Here is a 23666-nt window from a genome sequence, read left to right on the forward strand (position 1 = left end):
TAATTCTTCCTGTATATTGCTACTTAACAGCTCTCTATGCCCACAGTCAGGATACTTGGTCTGACTCTGGAAGGGCTGCAAAATCCAGCCTTTTCTGTGGAATTGGCTGGCTTCCATGGAATTGTTGTAGTAGACTAGGGGCCAAGCAGGTCGGTATGGAGCAGAGGCTGTTGGATGACACATTTAACTTCCTCCTCCCTCCCCCAGCTGTGAGGGGAGGTTAAGAGAAAGGAGATGGAAGGGGGTATGTAAATTAAGCTGGAGCTGGGGATTGTGTGAAAGAGGAGCTAGGAGAGAATGGATGGTGTGGGGATGTGAGGGGAAGCATAGCAAGCGTTGGGAGAGGGTCACCTCACAATTTACCTGCCCTCCCCCCCCAAGATCCCAGAACCTCCCTCCCTATCTCCAATCTTCGCTTCTCTTCTCCTCCCCCATCCCCAAGCCTCAGTATTCCTTCTCCTAACCTGATCATCCTTCTCTTCTCCCCATCCCCATCCTCCCTGCTAAACTGTGCCAATACCTGAGATCTCCTTTCTCTCCTCCCCCCACATCCATACCCAAGATCCCCCACCATAACACTCCCAAAAGAACAAAATAAATTATACACACTAAAAGCAAGTTTAGAAAATATCTTTTATTTTTTATTATGATATAAATTTATATTTAATATGCAAAATGATTAAAATGTATAGAAACGTGCCACAGACCTGCTGCAGAATCTACCCCTGAACTATTGCAAGAAAGTAGGGGGCTTTGCCCATAGCCACTGACTGCTGCTAGTACAAAAGTAGGCGGTGTGACAAATATTAGTATTTCCCCCCTCCAGTTGTCCTTTCTTCTCCCACCTGGTACCTCTTTCAGTCCTTTCTCCTGCATTGTGGCCTCCATCTTTCTTGCTATCATCTTTCTCCGTTACCTTTTTATCTCTGTTTTCTTTATTTTTGCTGGTGCAGTTGCACTACCCTAACTACACATCTATCGCCACAGTTTAACATTTTTTAGGGTGAATTGCTGCTTTTGCTAATATCTGGTTGGTTTGAAATTGGGTCTATAAGTGGTAGAACAAATAAAAACAAGCATTATATGATAACATGTTTGCGGTAAACTATAAATATTGTAGGCAAAAAATATTGCCTGTAGCTTTAAAAGTTTTATTGGCAAGTCTCCAGCACGAATAGAAACCAGAAGCCATATAAAATAAGTAGCTTGCTTGAAGGTGTCTGTGTTCATTATTTGAAGTTCACATTTTCTAACCATTTGCAAAATAAGTAGCTCAGATAATCGGCTTCCTTTGATTTGGTAAGGCTTGGAGCTTAATGGAGTCTCTGAGATACCTGCAATGCCATTATTGACTTCCTTTTGCTGCTGGTAGCTTGGCAGCGAATGGTGTTCTGCTGTTGCCGAATTAAGGAGCAGTTTTCAGGAGGACAGATAGTTTGAAGGTTCTTGGGTATTTTTTTACTCGTTTACCTTTTAAAAATATTGTGTGTAACTTTTAACAGTTTTATTAGCAAGTCCCCAGCATGAGTGGAAACCAGAAGTCATATAAAAATAGTCTGCAGTAGAAGGAATTAGCTTCTGTAAGGTCTGTGGGTACAAAAGTACCTGCAGATTTTGCACCTGCTTTAATTGTGGGCAGGGTCCATGTAGGAAAGTGTGCTCCTGGGGAATACCAGAGACCATATGAAACAGCCAAAAAGCATAGATGCATCTTTTGTTATGGCATTTCATCAGCTGATTCTTCCCAGATTTGCATTGATTGCTTTTTTTTTTCTTTATTACAGTGTCATTATTAAAGGACCTGAAGCATGCAAATATTGTTACATTACATGACATCATACACACTGACAAATCTTTGACGCTCGTCTTTGAGTATTTGGTAAGCCTTTAAAGCAACTTAAAAAAAAAAAAAATACAGCGTTGCTGCAAAATCTGATATGTATTCTGCTTTTTGAGAGAGATTTAAATGTGAATTTCATCAGAGTGTCTCTTTAAAATTGAGCTATTCATTTGCTATGATATGTCACTACATTTTACAGGAGCTGGGGTAACATGCAATGTTCTTTCTGTGAAGTGTTATGCAGATTTATTGCACTAGGCTCATAGTAATTTCTTTTCCCATGCACAAAATCATCTGCAGCATTAATATGGCTGGTAGAATTACCCAAAGACAGAATGTTCTTTTCCGGAGCTGTGTTTGTGTGTCAGCCTATCAGCTGTGGTTTTCGGCAGGTTCTTACAGTAGGCGCTCAGTGGGATTGTTCATAATGGTGCTAGCAGTTGGAATGCAAAATACATTTTTTCAAAAGAACACTCTGTGCGCTGTTCAATATTTCAAAAGCACACACAGCAAGTACTAATACGTACTCTGGATCGTTGAAAAGATTTTTACTTCAAAGCTTTTTTGATTATTATTTGAGCAGCTTCTTTGCAATTCCCCTGAAACCTAATCGGAGCAGCATCACAAATTATCTTACATAGAATGAGATCTGAATGATTCACACAGTGTGTATGGTGAAAATTCTTTTTCACTGAGTGGATGGTGCACACATGGAACAGACTTCCAACAGAACTCAAGCATGCTTGAGATGAATTCAGAGGAATCTTAGTGGTATCATAAGGGAGGGAAAAAACCCCAGATTAAATAGATTCTGTGGTAGCAGTATGTACTTTATCTGTTTTTACAGATTTTGGTGATCGTGGCCTATCATTTGACTGATTTTCTTGGCAAGATGCTGCAGTGATTTGCCATTGACTTCTACAGCCCACAGCTCCTGATCTTTCCTGGTGGTCTACCACCCCAGTACTTAGCAGACCTGACCCTGCTTACTTTTCAAGATCTGATAGGTTCAGGCAGACACAGGATAATGTTGCTGATGGAGCAGAGAAGCGGGGTCCAGCAAAGTCAGTAGATATAAATGGGCTGGCTTGGTGGCCCAAGTGGTTCTTATCAGCCGTCTGTTTCTCTGGCATTTATAAAAAGACAGCCAGTAAGGACCAAGTGGACTCTGTGAGTGTGAGGTAATTTAACATTGCTGATCCCAGAAATTCAAAGGAATGTGGACAAGGAGAGAAATAAGGAGAGAATGAGGTTAAGCATACCGATGCTCAGTGGCTTGCTAAGGTCTCAACATTAACTTAGTAGCTGTGATCTAATATAATTTAAATTCTGTTTCCATGATATGAAATCTATACCTAGAATCAATGTAAACACTAAGAAAACAGCAGTGAAGAATATTTTGATGACTTTCATAACATTTTTTTATGTTCTGTCAGGACAAGGACCTGAAACAGTATATGGATGACTGTGGGAACATCATGAGCATACACAATGTAAAAGTAAGTTTTCCCAGAATGCTTGCAGCTAAAGCTTCTCAGAAATGAAGTCCTTCACCATGGTTCCCCCATCTAATGCATCTAAGGGATATAAATCAGAAAAAATAAAGTATAGCACATCTGGCTTTGTAAAGGAAACTAAAATTTTGTTTTTCTTATTTATATAGCATGTGGTGATATAAAAACTCTTTAAAAGTAGACTTAATAAAATAGACCCTGTACTTATTACTAAGCATCTAATTGAGCTAAGTTGCAAAAGAATGATCCCTAGCTACTTGAGTAAGAAACTAATTTATACAAAAAATCCACTTGAGAATCCCAGATGAGGCCAAGTAACTTTTTATCATAAAATTCCCCTTTAGTGACCTTGCTTTTCCAGTTGAGGGCTGTTTACATAGAAGATATCTTCCATTGTTATTGTCATAGGATTGTAGGTTATTTTATCCCCTTGCTACAGATAGTAGTTGCTAGCTCTGCAGGTCTTTCTGTTTATTATTCAAAAGCAAAGTGAATGGATTGTTTTCTCTTTACGTTTTATTAGTGATACACAAAACATAGTAGAGCTTTTTTTAATACTTGGCCTGCACAGAAATCTGAAGCACTGTGCTTCAGTATTGTTTGTTGAATTAGAAACTCAAGGTTTCAGTCCTGATATTTTTAATTCTTATTCAGTGTTCATATTAAGGGCCTGATTAACTCAGACTTTTTTCACATTCTGTGTTTAAGGGAAAAATATTTAATGAATTGGGCCCCAAGACATGAATTTCTTGCAGAATTCACACCTTAAAGTCTATGCTATAGAAAGACAAGTTTAACAGTAGAGTATGTTTTACATTGAACAATTACATGCTAAAAAGAAATATAAGGAATATGAAATGGAATATTTGTTTTCTAAACAAAGTGAACATGGCAGAAGCTGTAGTTTAGCTTGGGAATTTTGTGAAAAATAATTGGAGGTTGATGTATGAAAGCCCTCTGGGGGAAAAGGGGAAGTAAGGTATAGGTGTAATCTTTTGGTTAGGTCATTGAATTGTCAGTCAATTGAACCCCTGAGGTATAAAATTTGTATCTCTTCATCTCTCTATGCCTATTCGCTTGTTCTCATTGAACAAGCAAGACAAAAACAGCTATACAAGTGGGTGACATTTTATTTATTTATCCAACAGTGCTAGCCTGGACATGCTCTCTTAGAAATCTTTCTAAGCATGCGCGGGTCTTCCCATGCTCCAGCCCTGTGTGAGTGTCCTCAGTCTTCTTTCTTCCACTGCAGAAGTAGATGTTTTCTGCTTTCAGCACCATCACTTAAGTGCAGAGCATGCTGGACCCACATAGGTCTTCCAAACATAAGCACTCGCCATCGATCCTAATATCGGAACCACATATCCTAAAACCCGAAAAAAATTTTTAAAATTCTCCAAACACCAATAAAATATTTCAAAACAGCAGACACATCACATAATAGTCAGTAATTAAAATGGCAGTCAATCAATAAAAATAAACTTAAAAAGCCACCTTTACTAACCCCCTCCAGCAGCTCTCCTACTCCTCTTCCAATCAGGCCATTAGCACACACCAGAAGCAGTAGTGGCTGAAGCTCTGTACTCATGGTCCTCTTCCTTAGTGCCCACGACCTGTCTCTCACACACACACATACCAGTTACACCCCCATGACCAGTTTGTCTTTCTCACACCAATCATCTCCCGACCAATCTTTCTCTTACATACACCAGTCACCTTCCCGATCAGTCTCTCTCTCTCATGCACGCACACACACACACACCACAGGCTTCCCACTTCCATGTTCTATCTTACATATACAGGCTTCTCTCTCCCATGCTGTGACTCACACACACCCAGGTTTCTTACTCCTATGCTAACTCTCGCCACATGCACAGGCTTCTCATTCCCATAATCACTTTCTCTCTCACGCACACACACACACACCAGTCACACTCACATACCAGTTTCTGTCTTTCACACACCAATCATCTCCTGACTAATCTTTCTCTTACACACACACACACACACACCAGTCACCTTCCCAAACAGTCTCTCTCTCTCATGCACACACACAGGCTTCCCACTTCCCACTTCCATGTTCTGTCTTACATATACAGGCTTCTCACTCCCACGCTGTCTCTCACACACACCCATGTTTCTCACTCCTATGCTAACTCTCTCCACATGCACAGGCTTCTCATTCCCATAATCACTTTCTCTCTCACATACACACACACACACACACACACACACACACACACTCTCCAGTCATCTCCCTGACCAGTCACTTCCATTGTCTCTCCTATATATACACATCACCTCTCTGACCAGTTTCTCTCAATCACACACATGCTCTCTCTCACACACTTTACATAGATGATCTCAATCAAATGCTCTCACTTACACACAGGCTCTCAGTCACAGTTACACATGCACACTCTCAATCACACATACATGCTCTCACTTACAGACAGGCTGGTTGGCTTTCTCTCATTTTTTGCCGCCCCCCGAGCACAAATGGTAGCTGCAGCAGCCTCCTCCTCTAGCCCCCGCAGGCCAAGAAAGAAGAATCCCATCAGCCAAGGGAGGCTAATTCTGCTGTCTCCTGTACCGATTTCTGGCTGCTTCTGATTTGCTTCGGGCCCACGCTACTGCTCGGGGCTGCCGCCGCTACTTTTTCGTGCAGCATGGCTTTTTCTTCTTCCCGCGCACCCCACTGCTCATCACTTCCTGTTCCGGGCCAGGGTGGGGGCAGGTGCGGGAAGAAGAAAAGGCACAGCCGCAGTTGCCAGCCTCCACTAACACTCCTGCCATTCCCATCCAGGCTTATTTATTTATTTATAATTTTTCTATACCGATATTAGTGGGGACATCATATCGGTTTACATCGAACAACAAAACATAAAGAATGGAAATTACATAAAACAGGGAGGTGTGGATGGAGAGATAGGAACTGAAAGAACATAGGATGAAAGTACATAGGAATCAGGCTACTCTGAAACAAATGAGAGCCTAAGAACTTAGGGATTATATTAGTATAACCATATAAAAACAACACAAATAACTATATATAAGGGTTCGGAATGGATTTGCATAGAAGGATCAGGAGTGTTTGCATGGTTCCGGTGTGTTTGCATGGTGGTGAGATGGGTGTTATTGTTGATAGGCTTGTTTGAAAAGCCAGGTTTTCAAGTTGGCTCTGAATTTAGAGGTACAAGTCTCGAGTCTAAGATAGGGGGGCAGGGAGTTCTAGAGTGTGGGTCCAGCAATAGATAGGGCTCTTTCCCTTGTGGTAGTAAGGTGTGCTTTTTTTTAGTGGGGGTATGTGGAGTGTTTCCATTATTGGAGGCTCTGGTGGATTTGTTAGAACGTACAGGGCAGAATGGCTCAACGAGCCAATTTGAATTGTGTGTGTGTATAGCTTTGTAGGTCAATGTTAGAGTTTTATATATGATGCGAGAGGGGATTGGGAGCCAGTGCAAGTTCATGAGAAGGGGAGTGATATGGTCGTATTTGCGGGCATTGGAAATAGTTCTTGCTTACTGCATTCTGCAGCATTTGGAGGGGTTTTATTGTAGAGTAGGGGAGGCCAAGGAAGAGGGAGTTGCAGTAGTCCATTTTTGTTGAGAGAGTAGCTTGAATGACTGTCCAAAAATCACTGGCATGAAGAAGGGGTTTCAGTTTCTTCATGACATTAAATTTGAAGAAACCCTCTTTGAGGATCTGATTGTTGGTTTAGTTGTTGGTCTATGTGACCCCCTAGGTTTCGTGCATCGGGCTGCTTCAAGAAGGTGACATAGGCGGGATCATTTGCAATGGCTGGTTTGGGGGGTGATTGTTTGGAGATGAGGAGTAGCTTGGTTTTTGAAGCGTTTAGTGCTAGGTGAAGGTTGGATAGAAAGGCATTGATAGAGGCAAGACAATCTCTCCAGTGGGTCAAGGCGTTTGTCAGGGTGTCTTGAATGGGTATGATGATTTGCACATCATCAGCGTATAGGAAGAATTTGAGACCAAGGTTGGCTAGGTGTTGGGAGAGAGGGGTAAGGTATATGTTAAAGAGGGAGGAGCCTTGGGGAACTCCCTGTGAGAGCGCATGGTGGGCAGATTCGGCATTGCCTATTTTAATTGAGAATTTTCTATTGGTGAGATATGATGTGAACCAATGGAATGCTGTTCCTGAGATGCCAATATGTGCTAGGTGGGTGAGGAGTTGTTTATGGCTTATAGTGTCAAAGGCAGCAGATATGTCCAAGAGGGCTAGAAGATAGCAGGTTCCTTGGTCCATGCCTCTGAGAAGGAAATCGGTAAGGGAGAGGAGGAGGGTTTCTGTATTAAGGTGTTTACGGAATCCAAATTGGGAAGCGTGCAGTATATTATTTTCCTCCAAGTAGTCAGATAATTGACTGTTGACAACCCTTTCCATAATTTTTGAGATGAAAGGGAGATTGGAGATGGGGCGGAAATTGGCTGGGTCATCTGGGTTCAGGGATGGTTTTTTTTAAGGAGGGGTTTGACTGCAGCATGTTTGAGAGAGTCAGGGACAATGCCAGTTGATAATGAGCAATTAATGTCTGCCAGCGGTTTAGCTATGGTGTCAGGTATTGTGAGGAGGGCTTTGGTGGGGACAGTGTCAGAGGGGTGGGAGGCTGGTCTGATCTTTTTGAGGATAGTAGCTATTTCCAAGGAGGATGTAAGGTTGATGGAGTTGAAGGAGGCAGCTGTGGGACGTGGGCAGGGTGAGATGGGTTGAGGGTCTGGAGTGAGTCTAAGGAGGATGTTTGCTACCTTATTATGAAAGTAAAGGGCCAGTTCTTCACATTTGCTACCTGCCTCTTTGTCGGGGATGAGAGAGGGGGGGGGTTGGTTTTGTAAGTTCAGTGACATAGGAGAAAAGGGCTTTTGGGTTATAAATGTAATTGTGAATTTTTTTGGCGTGGAAGTCTCTTTTGGCGTTGAGGGTGAAGGTTCTATATTGGTGCAGTGCTGATTTGAATGAGGATGTCTTATGTGGCGATGGGTCTTTATGCCAGGCTCTTTCCTTTTGTCTGAGACTGTTTTTCAAGTGTTTTAGGTCAGTCGTGTACCATGGTTTTTGATTTTTGGTAGAAGAGTTAAGGTTATGTGTGGTGATGGGGCATAATTTGTTTGCAATTTCCAGGGTGAGGGAGCTCCAGGAATTTATAGCATCATCAGGATTGGAGCAGTTGAAATTGGATAGGGCTTTGGACAGGGCAAAGCTAAGGTCCTCGCTTGGGCAGGATTTTCTGAAGGTTATAGTGTTGGTGTCTGGTGTGTTATGGGTGTCTTAATGGAGAGGGAGGTTTTGATGAGGGTGTGGTCGGACCAGGGAACTGGAGTGCATGTGGTGGTGTTGGGAGAGTTAATGAACGTGCTGATAGCCGGGGCGGCAACGGCTGCAGTGGAAGATAGCCTGCCTCTCGCTCGGTGAAGGAAGAGTGGGGGGAAGAGCAGCGGGAGACCGGTAGCACGCGACACACCTGCCACTGCTTGGCAACACTGGTGTGACACGACACACCAGTTGAGAAGCACTGCTCTAGAGGAAAGGCGAGATAGGGGAGATATGATGGACACATTTAAATATCTCAAAAGTTTCTATGTACAGGAGGTGACCCTTTTTCAATGTAAAGGTGGCTCTAGAATGAGGGTAAAAGGGGGAGATTCAAGAGTAATCTTAAGAAATATTTCGTTACAGAAAGGATGGTGAATGCATGAAACAGCCTCCCACTGGAGGTTGTGAAGGCAAAAACAGTATTTGAATTTAAGAAAGCATGAGATAAATACATGGGATCTCTAAGGAAGTGATGAGAATTATAATAAATTGAATGGAAGGATGGGGGAGACTGGATGGGCCATATTGTCCTTTTCTGCCGTCATGTTTTTATATTTCTATCCTCTCAGACTTTTCCATTGGAAGGGGGGTTATGCCTTCATCCAGAGGATGTGGCACAACTTTATCAATCATTATGTGAAGAAAATGCCTTTGCCATAGGATCAACAACACTGATCTTAAAGAAGTTATCTCAGTCCTAGATATCACCCAATCAGAGACCAGTGGAGGAAAATAATAAACCCCCTCCTCACAACCTAAAACATCTTTTCTAGTCCATATGCTGGACTTAGACAACAATTCCTATAATTCACACTCTGGTCATTCTATCCCAGAATTCTCTGGATTAACTCCAGATCCTTGCCTTGAAATTGACAGGAGTAGCACTCCTCCAAAAGACTTATCCTATCCTGCTCTCATTGAAAAGATGGGAGTCTCAATCCCATTTACAATCCAAGAAGCTGAGCCATCAGAAGACTTCTTTGAGTATTAAAATATATGTATTTATTTTTAAATGATTTATATACTGCCTTATGGTCCTAAGGCCAATCAAAGTGGTGTGCAGTCAATAAAACAATACATATAATTATAATATAAAGTAATAATTGATACAAATAAAAAAAATTAAAATAAAAAAAAACATCTCTGCCTTGCTATCAGAACTACAGGCTCTCTTATACCTATTTCCATCTACTACCAATTCACCCTTGAAACAGCCATGCCTTGACTTTAAGAAACTTTAAATAATTCAGTTCATGTTGAATGTCCAATAGTTCTTTATTCCATAGCGTAGATACCAATACTAAAAAGACCCTTGATCTAATTAACCTACTTCATACCATTTAAAATGTCAGAATTGTAAGGAGGGCTCCATGGCTGGAGTGCAGACTACTCAGGTGATGCTATTCCAACTTATTGTGAAAATAATTAGGGCCCACTGCTGTCAACACTTTATACACCATTGTGAGCATCTTAAGTTGCTCTTGTGCCTCTCTAGGGAACCAATGTAGGGTACACAACATTATTTCCATGGAAATTCTTCTAGAACAGTTCAATAATGGAGTAGCCTAGTGGTTAGAGCAGTGGGCTATGAACCAGGAGACTAGGGTTCAAGTACAACTGTCGCTCCTTGTGACCTTGGCCAAGTCACTTTACCCTCCATTGCCTCAGGTACAAACTTAGATTGTAAGCCCTCTGGGGATAGGGAAATACCTACAGTACCTGAATATAATCCACTTTGATGTGCTGTGAAAAGTGGAATATAAATCTAAATAAATAAATGATGTTCTTGCGACATTTTGTATAACTTGTACTCTATATAGCAAATTCTGTGGCAATCTCACAAACAACCCATTACAATAATCTAAATGTGGTACAAGTGAATGAATAACCAATTTAAACTCTTTATGCCCCAAAAGGGTGCAATTTCTGTAGCATTCTCAGCTTTCCAAATACCATTTGTATTGTTTTAGACCTGTGCTTCCCCCTCCATCTTAGTCTCAAACACACCCAGATTTATTTATTTATTTTTATATACCGGTGTTCGATTTTACACATCACATCGGTTTACATTCCAACAAAAAGCACTTTCTCTACATTTGATACATTAATAGAATCCACACCAATACTCAGAAGAGATCTTCCTATTTTTGGCATCCCCCACTCTCAATATTTCTGTTTTTGCAGTACTTAAAATCTTATTTTGTGCTATCCAGTCAACTTTACTGACCACTTAAGAACATAAGAAAATGCCATACTGGGTCAGACCAAGGGTCCATCAAGCCCAGCATCCTGTTTCCAACAGTGGCCAATCCAGGCCATAAGTACCTGGCAAGTACCCAAAAAAAGTCTATTCCATGTTACCATTGCTAATGGCAGTGGCTATTCTCTAAGTGAACTTAATAGCAGGTAATGGACTTCTCCTCCAAGAACTTATTCAATCCTTTTTTAAACACAGCTATACTAACTGCACTAACCACATCCTCTGGCAACAAATTCCAGAGTTTAATTGTGCGTTGAGTAAAAAAGAACTTTCTCCGATTAGTTTTAAATGTGCCCCATGCTAACTTCATGGAGTGCCCCCTAGTCTTTCTACTATCCGAAAGAGTAAATAACCGATTCACATCTACCCGTTCTAGACCTCTCATGATTTTAAACACCTCTATCATATCCCCCCTCAGTTGTCTCTTCTCCAAGCTGAAAAGTCCTAACCTCTTTAGTCTTTCCTCATAGGGGAGTTGTTCCATTCCCCTTATCATTTTGGTAGCCCTTCTCTGTACCTTCTCCATCGCAATTATATCTTTTTTCAGATGCGGCGACCAGAATTGTACACAGTATTCAAGGTGCGGTCTCACCATGGAGCGATACAGAGGCATTATGACATTTTCCGTTTTATTCACCATTCCCTTTCTAATAATTCCCAACATTCTGTTTGCTTTTTTGACTGCCGCAGCACACTGTACCGACGATTTCAATGTGTTATCCACTATGACACCTAGATCTCTTTCTTGGGTTGTAGCACCTAATATGGAACCCAACATTGTGTAATTATAGCATGAGTTATTTTTTCCCTATATACATCACCTTGCACTTATCCACATTAAATTTCATCTGCCATTTGGATGCCCAATTTTCCAGTCTCACAAGGTCTTCCTGCAATTTATCACAATCTGCTTGTGATTTAACTACTCTGAACAATTTTGTGTCATCTGCAAATTTGATTCTCACTCGTCGTATTTCTTTCCAGATCATTTATAAATATATTGAAAAGTAAGGGTCCCAATACAGATCCCTGAGGCACTCCACTGTCCACTCCCTTCCACTGAGAAAATTGCCCATTTAATCCTACTCTCTGTTTCCCTTCTTTTAGCCAGTTTGCAATCCACGAAAGGACATCGCCACCTATCCCATGACTTTTTACTTTTCCTAGAAGCCTCTCATGAGGAACTTTGTCAAACGCCTTCTGAAAATCCAAGTATACTACATCTACCGGTTCACCTTTATTCACATGTTTATTAACTCCTTCAAAAAAGTGAAGCAGATTTGTGAGGCAAGTCTTGCCCTGGGTAAAGCCATGCTGACTTTGTTCCATTTAAACCATGTCTTTCTATATGTTCTGTGATTTTAATGTTTAGAACACTTTCCACTATTTTTCCTGGCACTGAAGTCAGGCTATCCGGTCTGTAGTTTCCCGGATCGCCCCTGGAGCCCTTTTTAAATATTGTGGTTACATTTGCTATCCTCCAGTCTTCAGGTACAATGGATGATTTTAATGATAAGTTACAAATTTTTACTAATAGGTCTGAAATTTCATTTTTTAGTTCCTTCAGAACTCTGGGGTGTATACCAGGTGATTTACTACTCTTCAGTTTGTCAATCAGGCTTACCACATCTTCTAGGTTCATCGTGATTTGATTCAGTCCATCTGAATCATTACCCATGAAAACCTTCTCCATTACGGGTACCTCCCCAACATCCTCTTCAGTAAACACCGAAGCAAAGAAATCATTTAATCTTTCCGCGATGGCCTTATCTTCTCTAAGTGCCCCTTTAACCCGTCGGTCATCTAACGGTCCAACAGACTCCCTCACAGGCTTTCTGCTTCAGATATATTTTTAAAAGTTTTTACTGTGAGTTTTTGCCTCTACAGCCAACTTCTTTTCAAATTCTCTCTTAGCCTGTCTTATCAATGTCTTAAATTTAACTTGCCAATGTTTATGCTTTATCCTATTTTCTTCTGTTGGATCCTTCTTCCAGTTTTTGAATGAAGATCTTTTGGCTAAAATAGCTTCTTTCACCTCCCCTTTTAACCATGCCAGTAATCGTTTTGCCTTCTTTCCACCTTTCTTAATGTGTAGAATACATCTGGATTGTGCTTCTAGAATGGTATTTTTTAACAATGACCACGCCTCTTGGACATTTTTTACTTTTGTAACTGCTCCTTTCAGTTTTTTCCTAACAATTTTTCTTATTTTATCAAAGTTTCCCTTTTGAAAATTTAGCACGAGAGCCGTGGATTTGCACACTGTTCCTCTTCCAGTCATTAAATCAAATTTGATCATATTATGATCACTATTGCCAAGTGGCCCCACCACCATTACCTCTCTCACAAAGTCCTGTGTTCCACTGCGAATTAGATCTAAAATTGCTCCCTCTCTCGTTGGTTCCTGAACCAATTGCTCCATAAAGCTATCATTTATTACATCCAGGAACATTATCTCTCTAGCGTGTCCCGATGATACATTTACCCAGTCAATATTGGGGTAATTGAAGTCTCCCATTATTACTGCACTACCAATTTGGTTAGCTTCCCTAATTTCTCTTACCATTTCACTGTCCGTCTCACCATCTTGACCAGGTGGACTGTAGTATACTCCTATCACTATAGTCTTCCCCGACATACAAGGAATTTCTACCCATAAAGATTCAATTTTGTATTTAGTCTCATGCAGGATGTTTATCCTGTTGGATTCTATGCCATCCCAGACATAAAGCGCCACACCTCCTCCCGGGTGCTCCTCTCTGTCATTGCGATATAATTTGTTCCCCGGTATAGCACTGTCCCATTGGTTATCCTCTTTCCACCATGTCTCTGAGATGCCAATTAAGTCTGTCATCATTCACTGCTATACATTCTAATTCTCCCATCTTACTTCTTAGACTTCTGGCATTAGCATACAAACATTTCAAAGTTTGTTTTTTGTTTGTATTTTCATTCTGCTTTTTAATTGATAGGGATAAGTTGGAATTTTTTAGCTCAGGTGAGTTTTTAGTTACAGGCACTTGGACTATTTTTCTGATTATTGGAACCTCACTGTTGGGCTGCCCTAATTCTAATGCATCATTAGTATCCTTTGAAGATACCTCTCTCCGAACCTTGCGCTGCTGAGCGACTGTCTTCATGAAAGCCGCCTGCCGCCCAACGTTGTTGGGTTCATAATGTTTTCTTATTTTATTTTCGGCACTACCTGTAGCTTTTTAACAAGACTGAAGGGGACCCCTGCTGGCTGCAGGGTTAGTGCCATGCTGGGCATGCCCAGTAGGGCCCAGTCAAAGTTCTGGAAACTTTGACAGAAGTGTTCCGTGATTGGGCTCCATCCTGTGATGTCACCCATATGTCAGGACTAACATCCTGCTGTCCTGTGAAGAACACCTGTTACAGGTAAGCAACATTTGCTAAATTTATGCCAGAAGTTCCTCAATTCCACTTGACTCAATCTATACTCCTTCCAGTTTTTCCCCCGAAACTCATACCAATAGAGCAGAAAACATTATCCACACATTACACTGTAGAAGAGCCATCCTCTCTTATTTAGAAAAAAACAAAAAGCTCAAAGAAAAACTTCTCACTTGTTCATTTCTGTGAATCCAAACAAGGTTACCCAGTAGCAAAACATGCTTTCTTCCTGCTGGACTTGACTGCTTTACATTCTGTTATAAAGCAGCTGGAGTGGACTGTCTAGGAAGATAGCTCATCAAATTAGAGCAGCAGCAGCTTCAATGGCTTTTCATCACTCAGCTTCAATTCAGGACATTTGCAGAGCAGCAATCTTTGTAAAACATTATTGCCTAGAATAGGATTCTTGCACTGACAATTCATTTGGTCAGGTAGTTCTTAAGAACCTCTTTGGATAATAGCTTCAACTCTCCCCATACTGCTTTCTAACAGGTTGCAATACCATATAAACAGAACAACAACTTTTGAAGTAACCCTCAGTTTGGGGAATCCCCACTTCTGTGGCTGTTTTTTGTCCTGCTGTTTTCATGGAGCAAACAAAGTTGTTTACCTGTAACAAATGTTCTCTAGGGGACTGCAGGTCAAATCAGCCACACAATCCCCTCCTCCTCTCCATAATGTTGAAGCTTAGCTAGGAAAATAGGACTGAAGAGACGACTGAAGAGACTCGCGCAGAGCCGGAGCATGTCGAGATTTGCGCATGCTCAAAAAGATTTATTTCTGAGCTCTGAGAGAGAGCATGTCTGGACTGATGCCATCAGATGACGTTACCCACTTGTGTGGCTGATTTGTCCTGCTGTCCACAGAGAACTCCTGTTTACAAGTAAGCAACTCCTCTTAACTGAGCAACAATATTTTCCCTCACCTCATTTGGAAGAATTCTTGTCCACATGTTTGATTATGGGTATCTAAATTGTAGACCGTCTGGATCCTGTTTATTGGAAGGGCATTGTGTTAATCCAATTAATACTATTACTGCAAGTTTCTGTTTATGTAGCTATACAGAGGAAGAGGTGGGTGTATAGGAGGAACTGACATGTAAAGGAAAGGGAAATCCATATTTGATTAAAAAAAAAATAGAGAGCACTGCAGGGAAACATGCTGCAGACTGAAATCTGTTGTACCGGCTGTTTTGTATCATATTGTAGGTTTAAAATAAGTCTATTTCTCTTCTATGTTACTGGTGCAGATTGCATCACTTCCCTATTGATGTGCCACTTTGTCACAGATAATTCTATATTTAACTGTATTCTATTAATACGTTTTAAAATTGTATGAGGGGAAACATAATTACAGGTTTGAATAGCTTATTAGAAAAAGCAGTGGTTCCTAACCTTTTTTGTGTTGTAGTACAACCGGCACAGAGTTAACTTCATGTAAACACCGTCACCTTCCCCATTAAAATTTTCTCTTCCCTTCCCTCTCCCCTGGCATCATCTTCTTTCCTTTTTTTTCCTCCCCATCCATCATCACCTTCCCTCTCTCCCACAAACCCCTAGTGGCATCATGATGTTCTCCTTTGCACAATCCCTGGCATCATCCTTTCTTTCCTCTCTCCCACCTCTTGCACCATCACCTTGTTCCTCCATACTCCTGGAGTCACCACCTTCCTTCCTTCCTTCTCTTCATCCCCTGTCCCAGCATCATCATCACCACCACCACCTCCTGCCTTCTCTTCACCCTCATCACCCCCCAGCATTATCATCACCTTTTCTTCCCCCACCTTCTTCTATCCCACTAGTATCAGTATCACCTTCAACTGTGGTATCATCATCTTCCCTTCTGTCTCCATCCAACCCCCTGGCATCCTCACCTTTTTTTCCTTTCTTTTCCCACTACTCCCTGCCATTACCACTTTTACTCAACTCCTCTCCCCCACCTGCTTGCAAGATAAACTTTTCTTTCCTTTGCTCGCTCTCTCCTCTGGCATCATCCTCACCTTCTCTTCCCTGTCTTCTGACATAATCACCTTCCTATCTCTTCCCCCTCTTCTGCTCCCCATAGCATCATCACCTTCCCTCTCCCTTCACCCTCTGCATCATCACCTATGTTCTCCTTCACCCCCTAGCATCATCACCTTCCCTCTTATCCACTGCCCCCCCCCCCCCCCCGAATCATAGTCTCCCCTTCCCCCTCTCTCCATCCCCTGGCACCACCTTCCCTCCCCCCAATCACCATGGCATATTCAACTTTCTCTCCTCCCATACTCCTTGGCATATTCAGCTGTATCTTCTCTTTTATGTTGACTCTGGGGTTCTGGGAAGAGGGCCCTACTGTCTCCTATACCACCAACGAGGTTTTCTATTCTTAGGGGTTGGGGGAAAGGGGTACAAGGGGCCCCAGTCTTTGTTATATTTGTTATGTAAAGGCAGGGTGGAGCAAACATTACACACTGTGGACGGGGAATGGGAGGTGGACATCATTGCACAGATTTTCACATTTAATTTTGCACTTTTGTTGTCAAGGCCACCTTAGTTGGAGGTCCTGGGATGGGGAAGGAGGTCTCCAGGCACGTTTGTATATTTTTCACGGACATTTTATTTTTCACTACTGGGCCATTTAAATCTAATGTGGGAGCATCGGGACCCAGTTTATGGATTCTGATAGCAAGGCAGAGATGTTTTTTTTTATTTTAATTTTTTTTATTTGTATCAATTATTACTTTATATTATAATTATATGTATTGTTTTATTGACTGCACACCATGCAAATGCAAAGGACTCATTGTAATAGGGGAGATAATCTGCCATGCCATGCAAAGGACTCATTGTAATAGGGGAGATAATCTGCCATGCCATGCAAAGGACTCATTGTAATAGGGGAGATAATCTGCCAGAATTTATACAAATTGTTCTGAATATTGTGCAATATTGGCACAATAGTGCTATATCACGCAGTATACTGTATTTATCGCGCAATATATGCTAACTCGTTATAGCCTTATCATGGCTTGATGAATCTCCCTGTTAGATTGTAAGCCCTCTGGAGATAGGAAAATACCTACAGTACGTTACGTGCATGTAATCCACTTTGAATTGCCTGAAAAGTGGAATATAAATCTAAAAGAAATAGATATGCACACACCATACAGCACAGCATGTAAATATTTTAAGATAAATTGTTACACACATTAAATTGAATCTACTTAAAAGCATGCCAAAAATGTTTAATCACAATGTGAAAACTGCAGTAAACACCTATATTTAGTACCCACCAAATACACCTGATTGCTTGAAAAATATACTCCTAAATTTGCAATTCATAAACCCTAGCATAGAAGCCTTAGCTATAAGGCACATATGAATCACTAAGAGAAAATCTGTGCAAAAAAAGTCAATTCCCTTGAAAAAATAAAATAAAACTGAAAACGAAGCTCCCTAATTTTACATAAGGTAATGTGATTCTAAAAATTTTGGGGGCTCAAGGGGGCATTTTCTGTGCTGTCTGATGTACACTTGGCTGTTGCATGCAGGGCCATAGCGTACCTGTGACCATGGCCATAGATGCTGCTACTGAAGGGTACTATGTGCCAGCAAGAGCAATAAGAGAAAATTCAGCATAGCCCCACCGAAGTCGACAGTGTGGTCGGCGGGCTTTAGAAGGTAGAAAAGCAGCACGGCCCACTGACCATGCTGCTGAATCTGGCAAGGCCACACTGCTTTTCCACTTGCTAAGGCCCTGCCGACCATGCTGTCTATTTCGGTGAGGCCATGCTGCTGAGGAGGAGGAGGTGTGCACCCTGCCCTTCCCTGCTGGAAGGAGTCCAAGGCCAGAGCTGGGTTGGCCCTCATGGCCAGAAGTCATTCCCTTGGCTGTGGGGCCTGAAGAAGGAGACCACTGCTGCCTGCTGCTTCAAGGAGGGAATGAGAAAACATGTGAGAGAGAGAGCATGTGTGTATTTGTGGGAGAGAGAGCAAGTGTGTAGGTATGTGTGTGAGAGAGAGTGTGTGTGTATGAGAGGGAACATGTGTGCACAACAACCCCACTTCCTCGCTGCCTGCTAATCCATGATGAATTCAGAGCATCTGGAAATCAAAAGTTCCTAGGTATGGCTAATAGGGAATTATTTATTTATTTATTTGTTCGGTTTTATATACCGTCATTCGGTTCAGCCTTCAATAACGGTTTACAAAAATCAAACAGAGAATAAACCATTAAAAACATTGATGCATAAATTAATAGTGGAAAAGAAGAAGGGATCGGGGAGAGGGTGGTGAAAAAGGGGAGCATAAGGAAAAGAAGGGAAAAGGATAGTGGTAAGTGTTGGTATTTAAACATATTTTAAAATACCTCTGTTTTCCATTGTTGCAATACATACAGAATTTGGCTTGTTGCAGTTTCCAGTTCAGTTTTTGTCTGCACATTTCTCTTTATATTTTATGGTCTCTTTATTCTGTCTTTGAGGTGTTATCTGTGTTTTGCATGTATTACTAAAGGGAGGTATTCCTTTAGTGTGTAGTTTCTATGTAGGGATTTATAGCAGCATGGCTTGTTCTGTTTTCCTAATAGGAGGTATATTACTGTTTTTAGGTCTGGTGTAATATTTGCAGTGGTAGTTTTCATAGGTAGAGTTGTTGCTGTTTGATTGCTGGCAGTTAATGTTTTGATAAAGTTTATTGCATTGTAATTGTTTTCTCATGGCTCTCTGAGGGTCATGCCCAAGATGCATTACAGTAGGTCTAATACCATATGGGTTCCAAGTGTGTCTTGCTTTTTTGAAGGTTTTTCTGATTCACATCACAGCAGTGCATGTAAAAATAATATGCACATTGTAAGTGATATTTTAACCTCAGAAGACTATGTTTTGAATGTTCTTTTTCATGTAAAATCTGGATTATAAATGCCTCATTTTTAATTGTGTGTGAGGAGGCTGAGATGGGGTGGGGATTGCAAAGCTGTATGGTTTTCCGAGGGCCTCTAATACCCTTGCATCGGCCATGGGCATTGCTGTATAAACATGTAACAGCGTCTCCCAACTCACTGTGTCATGTGTTGTATAATGGGTGAGGGCGCAGTTTACTTGGCCACGTTGCCTAGCTACGGCTCTGGTCTCCGGTCATTCCATGCCATACCAAACAAATTAAAATACATGGATTTGTGCAATTGGCCACATCTCCCTGTTTAAGCTAGTAAAAAAAAAAAACAAGCTAGTTTTCATTTTTGAGGATCTGTTTAGTTCAGGATTAAGGTTTTTATCTAGGCAATATGGGCAAACTTGCTATGCAAAGTCTGTGAATTTCTAAAGCACTTATGGGCTGGCCAGTGGCACCATGGTATTTCTGTCCACTGCTGTGCTGGAGACCAGGCTAAGTTCCCAAACTTGGCCTCTGCTCCTTGGATTTGTTAGAGACTGTATTTACCGTATATCCCATTTGTAAGGAGGTAGTTCGAGCTGTTGCTCAACAGCTACTGGCTGACTAAGGGCACACTTCTACTAGGTTCCAGAGGGAGGGAGCAGCCATGGTCCATATCTTTCACTCAGAGGACTGCAACTACAAAGACTGAACTAAGGATGGGTAAGGGAATCTAAGAATAGGAAAAAAAAAATCTCTAGGAGAAAAAAGGTTTAAAAAAAAAATTCTCTTTCTCTAAAGGTAATTCATCATAGTCATATAAGTAGATGAAGTGACTGTGTAGGGCACTGAATGGACATTTCTTCCAGAGCTTTCTGAAAAGGACTCAAGGCCTTTCCAAAAAGGCATGTGTAGGAGCTTTAGGCCGATGGGTTTTTTCCCCTTTTTTGTTGAAGGTGGCCCTTAGCTATAGAATCCAGTTTGTTTGACTATGGTGAATTGCTGTTTTTAGAGAAAGTAAAGTTGCTAAACTGTTAAGTGTTCTATAAATCAGTAGTTCAATATTTACACAAACTTTCCCACCTCTCCTCCTACACATGTTCTGCTCCCAGTTATAGCTCTGTTACCAGAACCAAATGGAGTAATGGGGCTGCAGCAGCCTGGAAACTCTTGTGCATGCATGGTTAAAGCTTTTAGGCCTTTCCAGAAAGTTCTGGAATAGTTGTCCATGTGGTGGTCACATGATCCCACTTGTGTGACTGCTAAAATGCTGTCTTCGGAGAATACTTGTTATAGGTAAACAACTTTGCTTCCCATTGCTGATGATTCTTTAACCTTCAAGAACAAATAGTCACAGATGAAAAAAATGAGATAACACATTTCTTTTTAAAATCTAATTTGTTTTTGTGTGTTTGTCCTGATAGATTTTTTTGTACCAGATTCTCCGTGGCTTGGCCTACTGCCATAGGAGGAAAGTGCTGCATCGAGACCTGAAGCCACAAAACCTGCTCATCAATGAGAAAGGGGAATTAAAATTAGCAGATTTTGGTATGCATTTATATTGCTGACATAAAGAACATTAAGATTGTTTTTATATTAAGTGGTTCTCTCCCAAGCGCATCTATCCATAGTCCCTTAAAAGAGCATAACGCATTGCAACCTTGTTTTTAATAAGTTAGAGCATTCATTGTTATTCGTCAAATGCTAGGATCCCACTTCCTCTTGTTAGCCAGTTTGTTTAAATATTGCCATCGACACGTAGAAGAGAATCAGCCTCATGGGGTTATTAAATGGATACAGTCCTACAAATTAAAAATCACCTACTAGGAGTTGTGCAGATCACAAGGTTTCAGAGCTTTGAAAGAATTGTTTGTTCACTAAGAACCTGGGACTCATTTAAAAAAAACAAAACAAAAAAACATTCCCACCTATCTTTCCTTCCATTCCGCTTTTTCTTTTCTTGCAAGAGAAGGAAAAGATATGTTTGAGATTAAAATAGTGAGAGCAAATGTTTTAGCTTTGTAGATAAACATGTTAAAACTGATGCATATTCCCTGAAAAGAAAATCACATTACTTTTATATTCACTGCCCTTGACTTAAAAACCTTTTCAGATGTTAATTGCTACTAATCCCATGTCTCTTTATAAACCTTTTCAGTGATATATGCAGCTTTCTTTAACTTTCTTTTTTTTTTTTTTGTTTGTTTTGTTTTACCAAGTCTCAGGATTGTGGTTCAGTCAGTTGTTTCCTGCTGATGTGGCACATACTAGTCTCTTGTCCGTCTGCCACAAACCATTGCCAACATGATGTGTTGGAAGTTGTATGGCTGCTTTTTGCAATAATATTTGGATGCCAAGAATTTTACACTAAGGTCCACACTCTGAAATTCTTTAAAATCTATTTTTTTTTTCTTGAAGTTTAAAACAGCTATTTCGTAGCCACAGAGAATATGAACAAATTCTCATTGTCTAAACTAAGACCAGAACTCTTTCCCATGTCACCAACCAATATCAGCCCCGCTTCATTCACTGCCCTCTACAGTTGTCACAAAAGTATCCCTTTTTTTCATATATTCTACCCCTGACCATCCACCAGCCCTTTCCACTGTGCTCTGTGCATGTCCCAAGCATTATAAAATTGTCATGGTTTGGTTTCCAATACATCTGCTGGCACCAGACATCCAGGCATCAACCACTCTCTTAGTATAGAAAAATTTTCTCATGTTTTCTTTATTTTTCTCCATGCAACTTCACATCATGACCCTTGTCCTAGAGTTTCCTTTTCCTGGACTTTATTGAAGCCCATCAAATATTTGAAAGTTTCTCTCGTGTCCCCCATTCCTTCTTTTCTCTAGAAAGTACATTTTAAATATCTTAAGCCTTTCCTTATAGGGTTTGTGTTGCAGGCCCTTTATCTTTTTTTGAACCACCTTCATCCATCCTTTCAATATCCTTACAAAGGTATGAGCTCCTTTTATTCAGCATAGTGTCACAAGCCTTACTGAAGTCCAAATAAATAAATCTATCATATCTCCCTTATCCACCAAATGTCACCGCATTAAAGAACTCAAGTTTGTCTGACAAGATTTTCCCCCTGTGAAACTATTCTCTGGTGTCCCGTAGTATCGACTTATCTCAAGGTGTTTCCATAGTTTTGCCCATTACTGATGTTAGAATAATTGGTCAGGAGCTGCTCGCCTCCTCCCTGTTTATCAGGACCTTTGTATATCTGGACCACACCAGCTCACTTCCAGTCCCTTGGAACCTTCTCCATCTTAAAGAATAATAGAATGGAGCCACAAGGGGTTTTGGCAAACATGTTTTAGCTCATTCAGTATCCTAAGGTGTACATCTTCTGGTTCCATGGCCTTTTCCAACCTGAGATTTATTGTAATGGAGCTTGGTTAGAATGCAGCAAAACTAGATTAACTTTACACACTTACCCCCAGATTCATCAAATTGCTATAAATACAGTGGAAATATGGCGTGTTAGCAGCTGCGCTAAAAAAAAAATTGGTGTTTAGGTAATCTTAAATACCACACCGTGTAGGTAAAATAAGTAACCCACAATAAAATATTGCATCGTGAAACAACCAATCACAGTGTGCAATGCATTAGCTCGTCTCGCATCCAAACCAGGACATATGCACAAAACTCTGGTCAACACACACGGAATGGGTATGAAAAGCTGACAAGTATTGCATATCACTCGCCTTGCACACAAGAGGCCAGTAGTGGTGGGCGTCAGTTTCAGATAGGGCTCACGTGTGCCTGTAGAGCCTATGTTATACCATGCGCGCATATACACACCTATGTTATGACCATAGGAGCATATATGCGTAACATAGGCTGTACACACACATGTGCGCCCTATTTGAAATGGATGCGCACATGTGCATGCATATCCCGCTTCCATCATGTAAGCGGACCAGTGAGGCCACCAGTATCCCACTACTAGTACACTTCCTCCTAATCTTGAAGATTTAGGAAGTCAGGGCAGGTAAGAAAAATTTTTTTTTAGTCGAGCAGGGCTGTGTAGGTGTGTCAGAAAAGCCCTTGTCTTATCGCTCACAATAATAGCCACGTTAACGGTCACTATGGCACAATATAAGCAGTTTTTCCTCTCTACCACCCAAAAAAAATGGTGTAGTTAAATCCCGTGTTAGTGTGCGTTATTTTTCCACAATTTGCAGTAGGAGTCCTTTATTTGCATAATTTTCCAGGTTTTGCACACTCATCATATATACATGCAAAGTGATAGATCATGCATTTATCATGCATTAGACTCCTTTTATCATATAAGGCCCTAATTTAATTTGATGAATTGACCCAGTTATATTGTGAAATTAGCCAGCATGCTGAGGGGGAAAAGTAGGTATGATTTTTTTATATATAAAATCCCTTTACAGCAAGATCTTCACCCACTGGATACAGGAGCCTTGAAGCTTTTCTT

The 23666-nt window shown here is 41.0% G+C and overlaps 1 protein-coding gene across 5 annotated transcripts in view; it reads left to right on the plus strand.

Moving 5' to 3' along the window:
• The window catches only part of CDK17 (cyclin dependent kinase 17), a 407414-nt gene that overhangs the window by 343094 nt on the left and 40654 nt on the right, over positions 1-23666 (plus strand). For all 5 annotated transcript variants that reach the window (XM_029601560.1, XM_029601556.1, XM_029601558.1 and 2 more), the window contains 3 exons: positions 1785-1879; positions 3277-3339; positions 20638-20761. In XM_029601560.1, the coding sequence (XP_029457420.1) occupies positions 1785-1879; positions 3277-3339; positions 20638-20761 (282 nt within the window). The remainder of the gene's footprint in view (positions 1-1784; positions 1880-3276; positions 3340-20637; positions 20762-23666) is intronic.

This window comes from Rhinatrema bivittatum, chromosome 4 (genome assembly GCF_901001135.1).
Source record: "Rhinatrema bivittatum chromosome 4, aRhiBiv1.1, whole genome shotgun sequence".
NCBI classification, from domain to species: Eukaryota; Metazoa; Chordata; class Amphibia; order Gymnophiona; family Rhinatrematidae; genus Rhinatrema; species Rhinatrema bivittatum.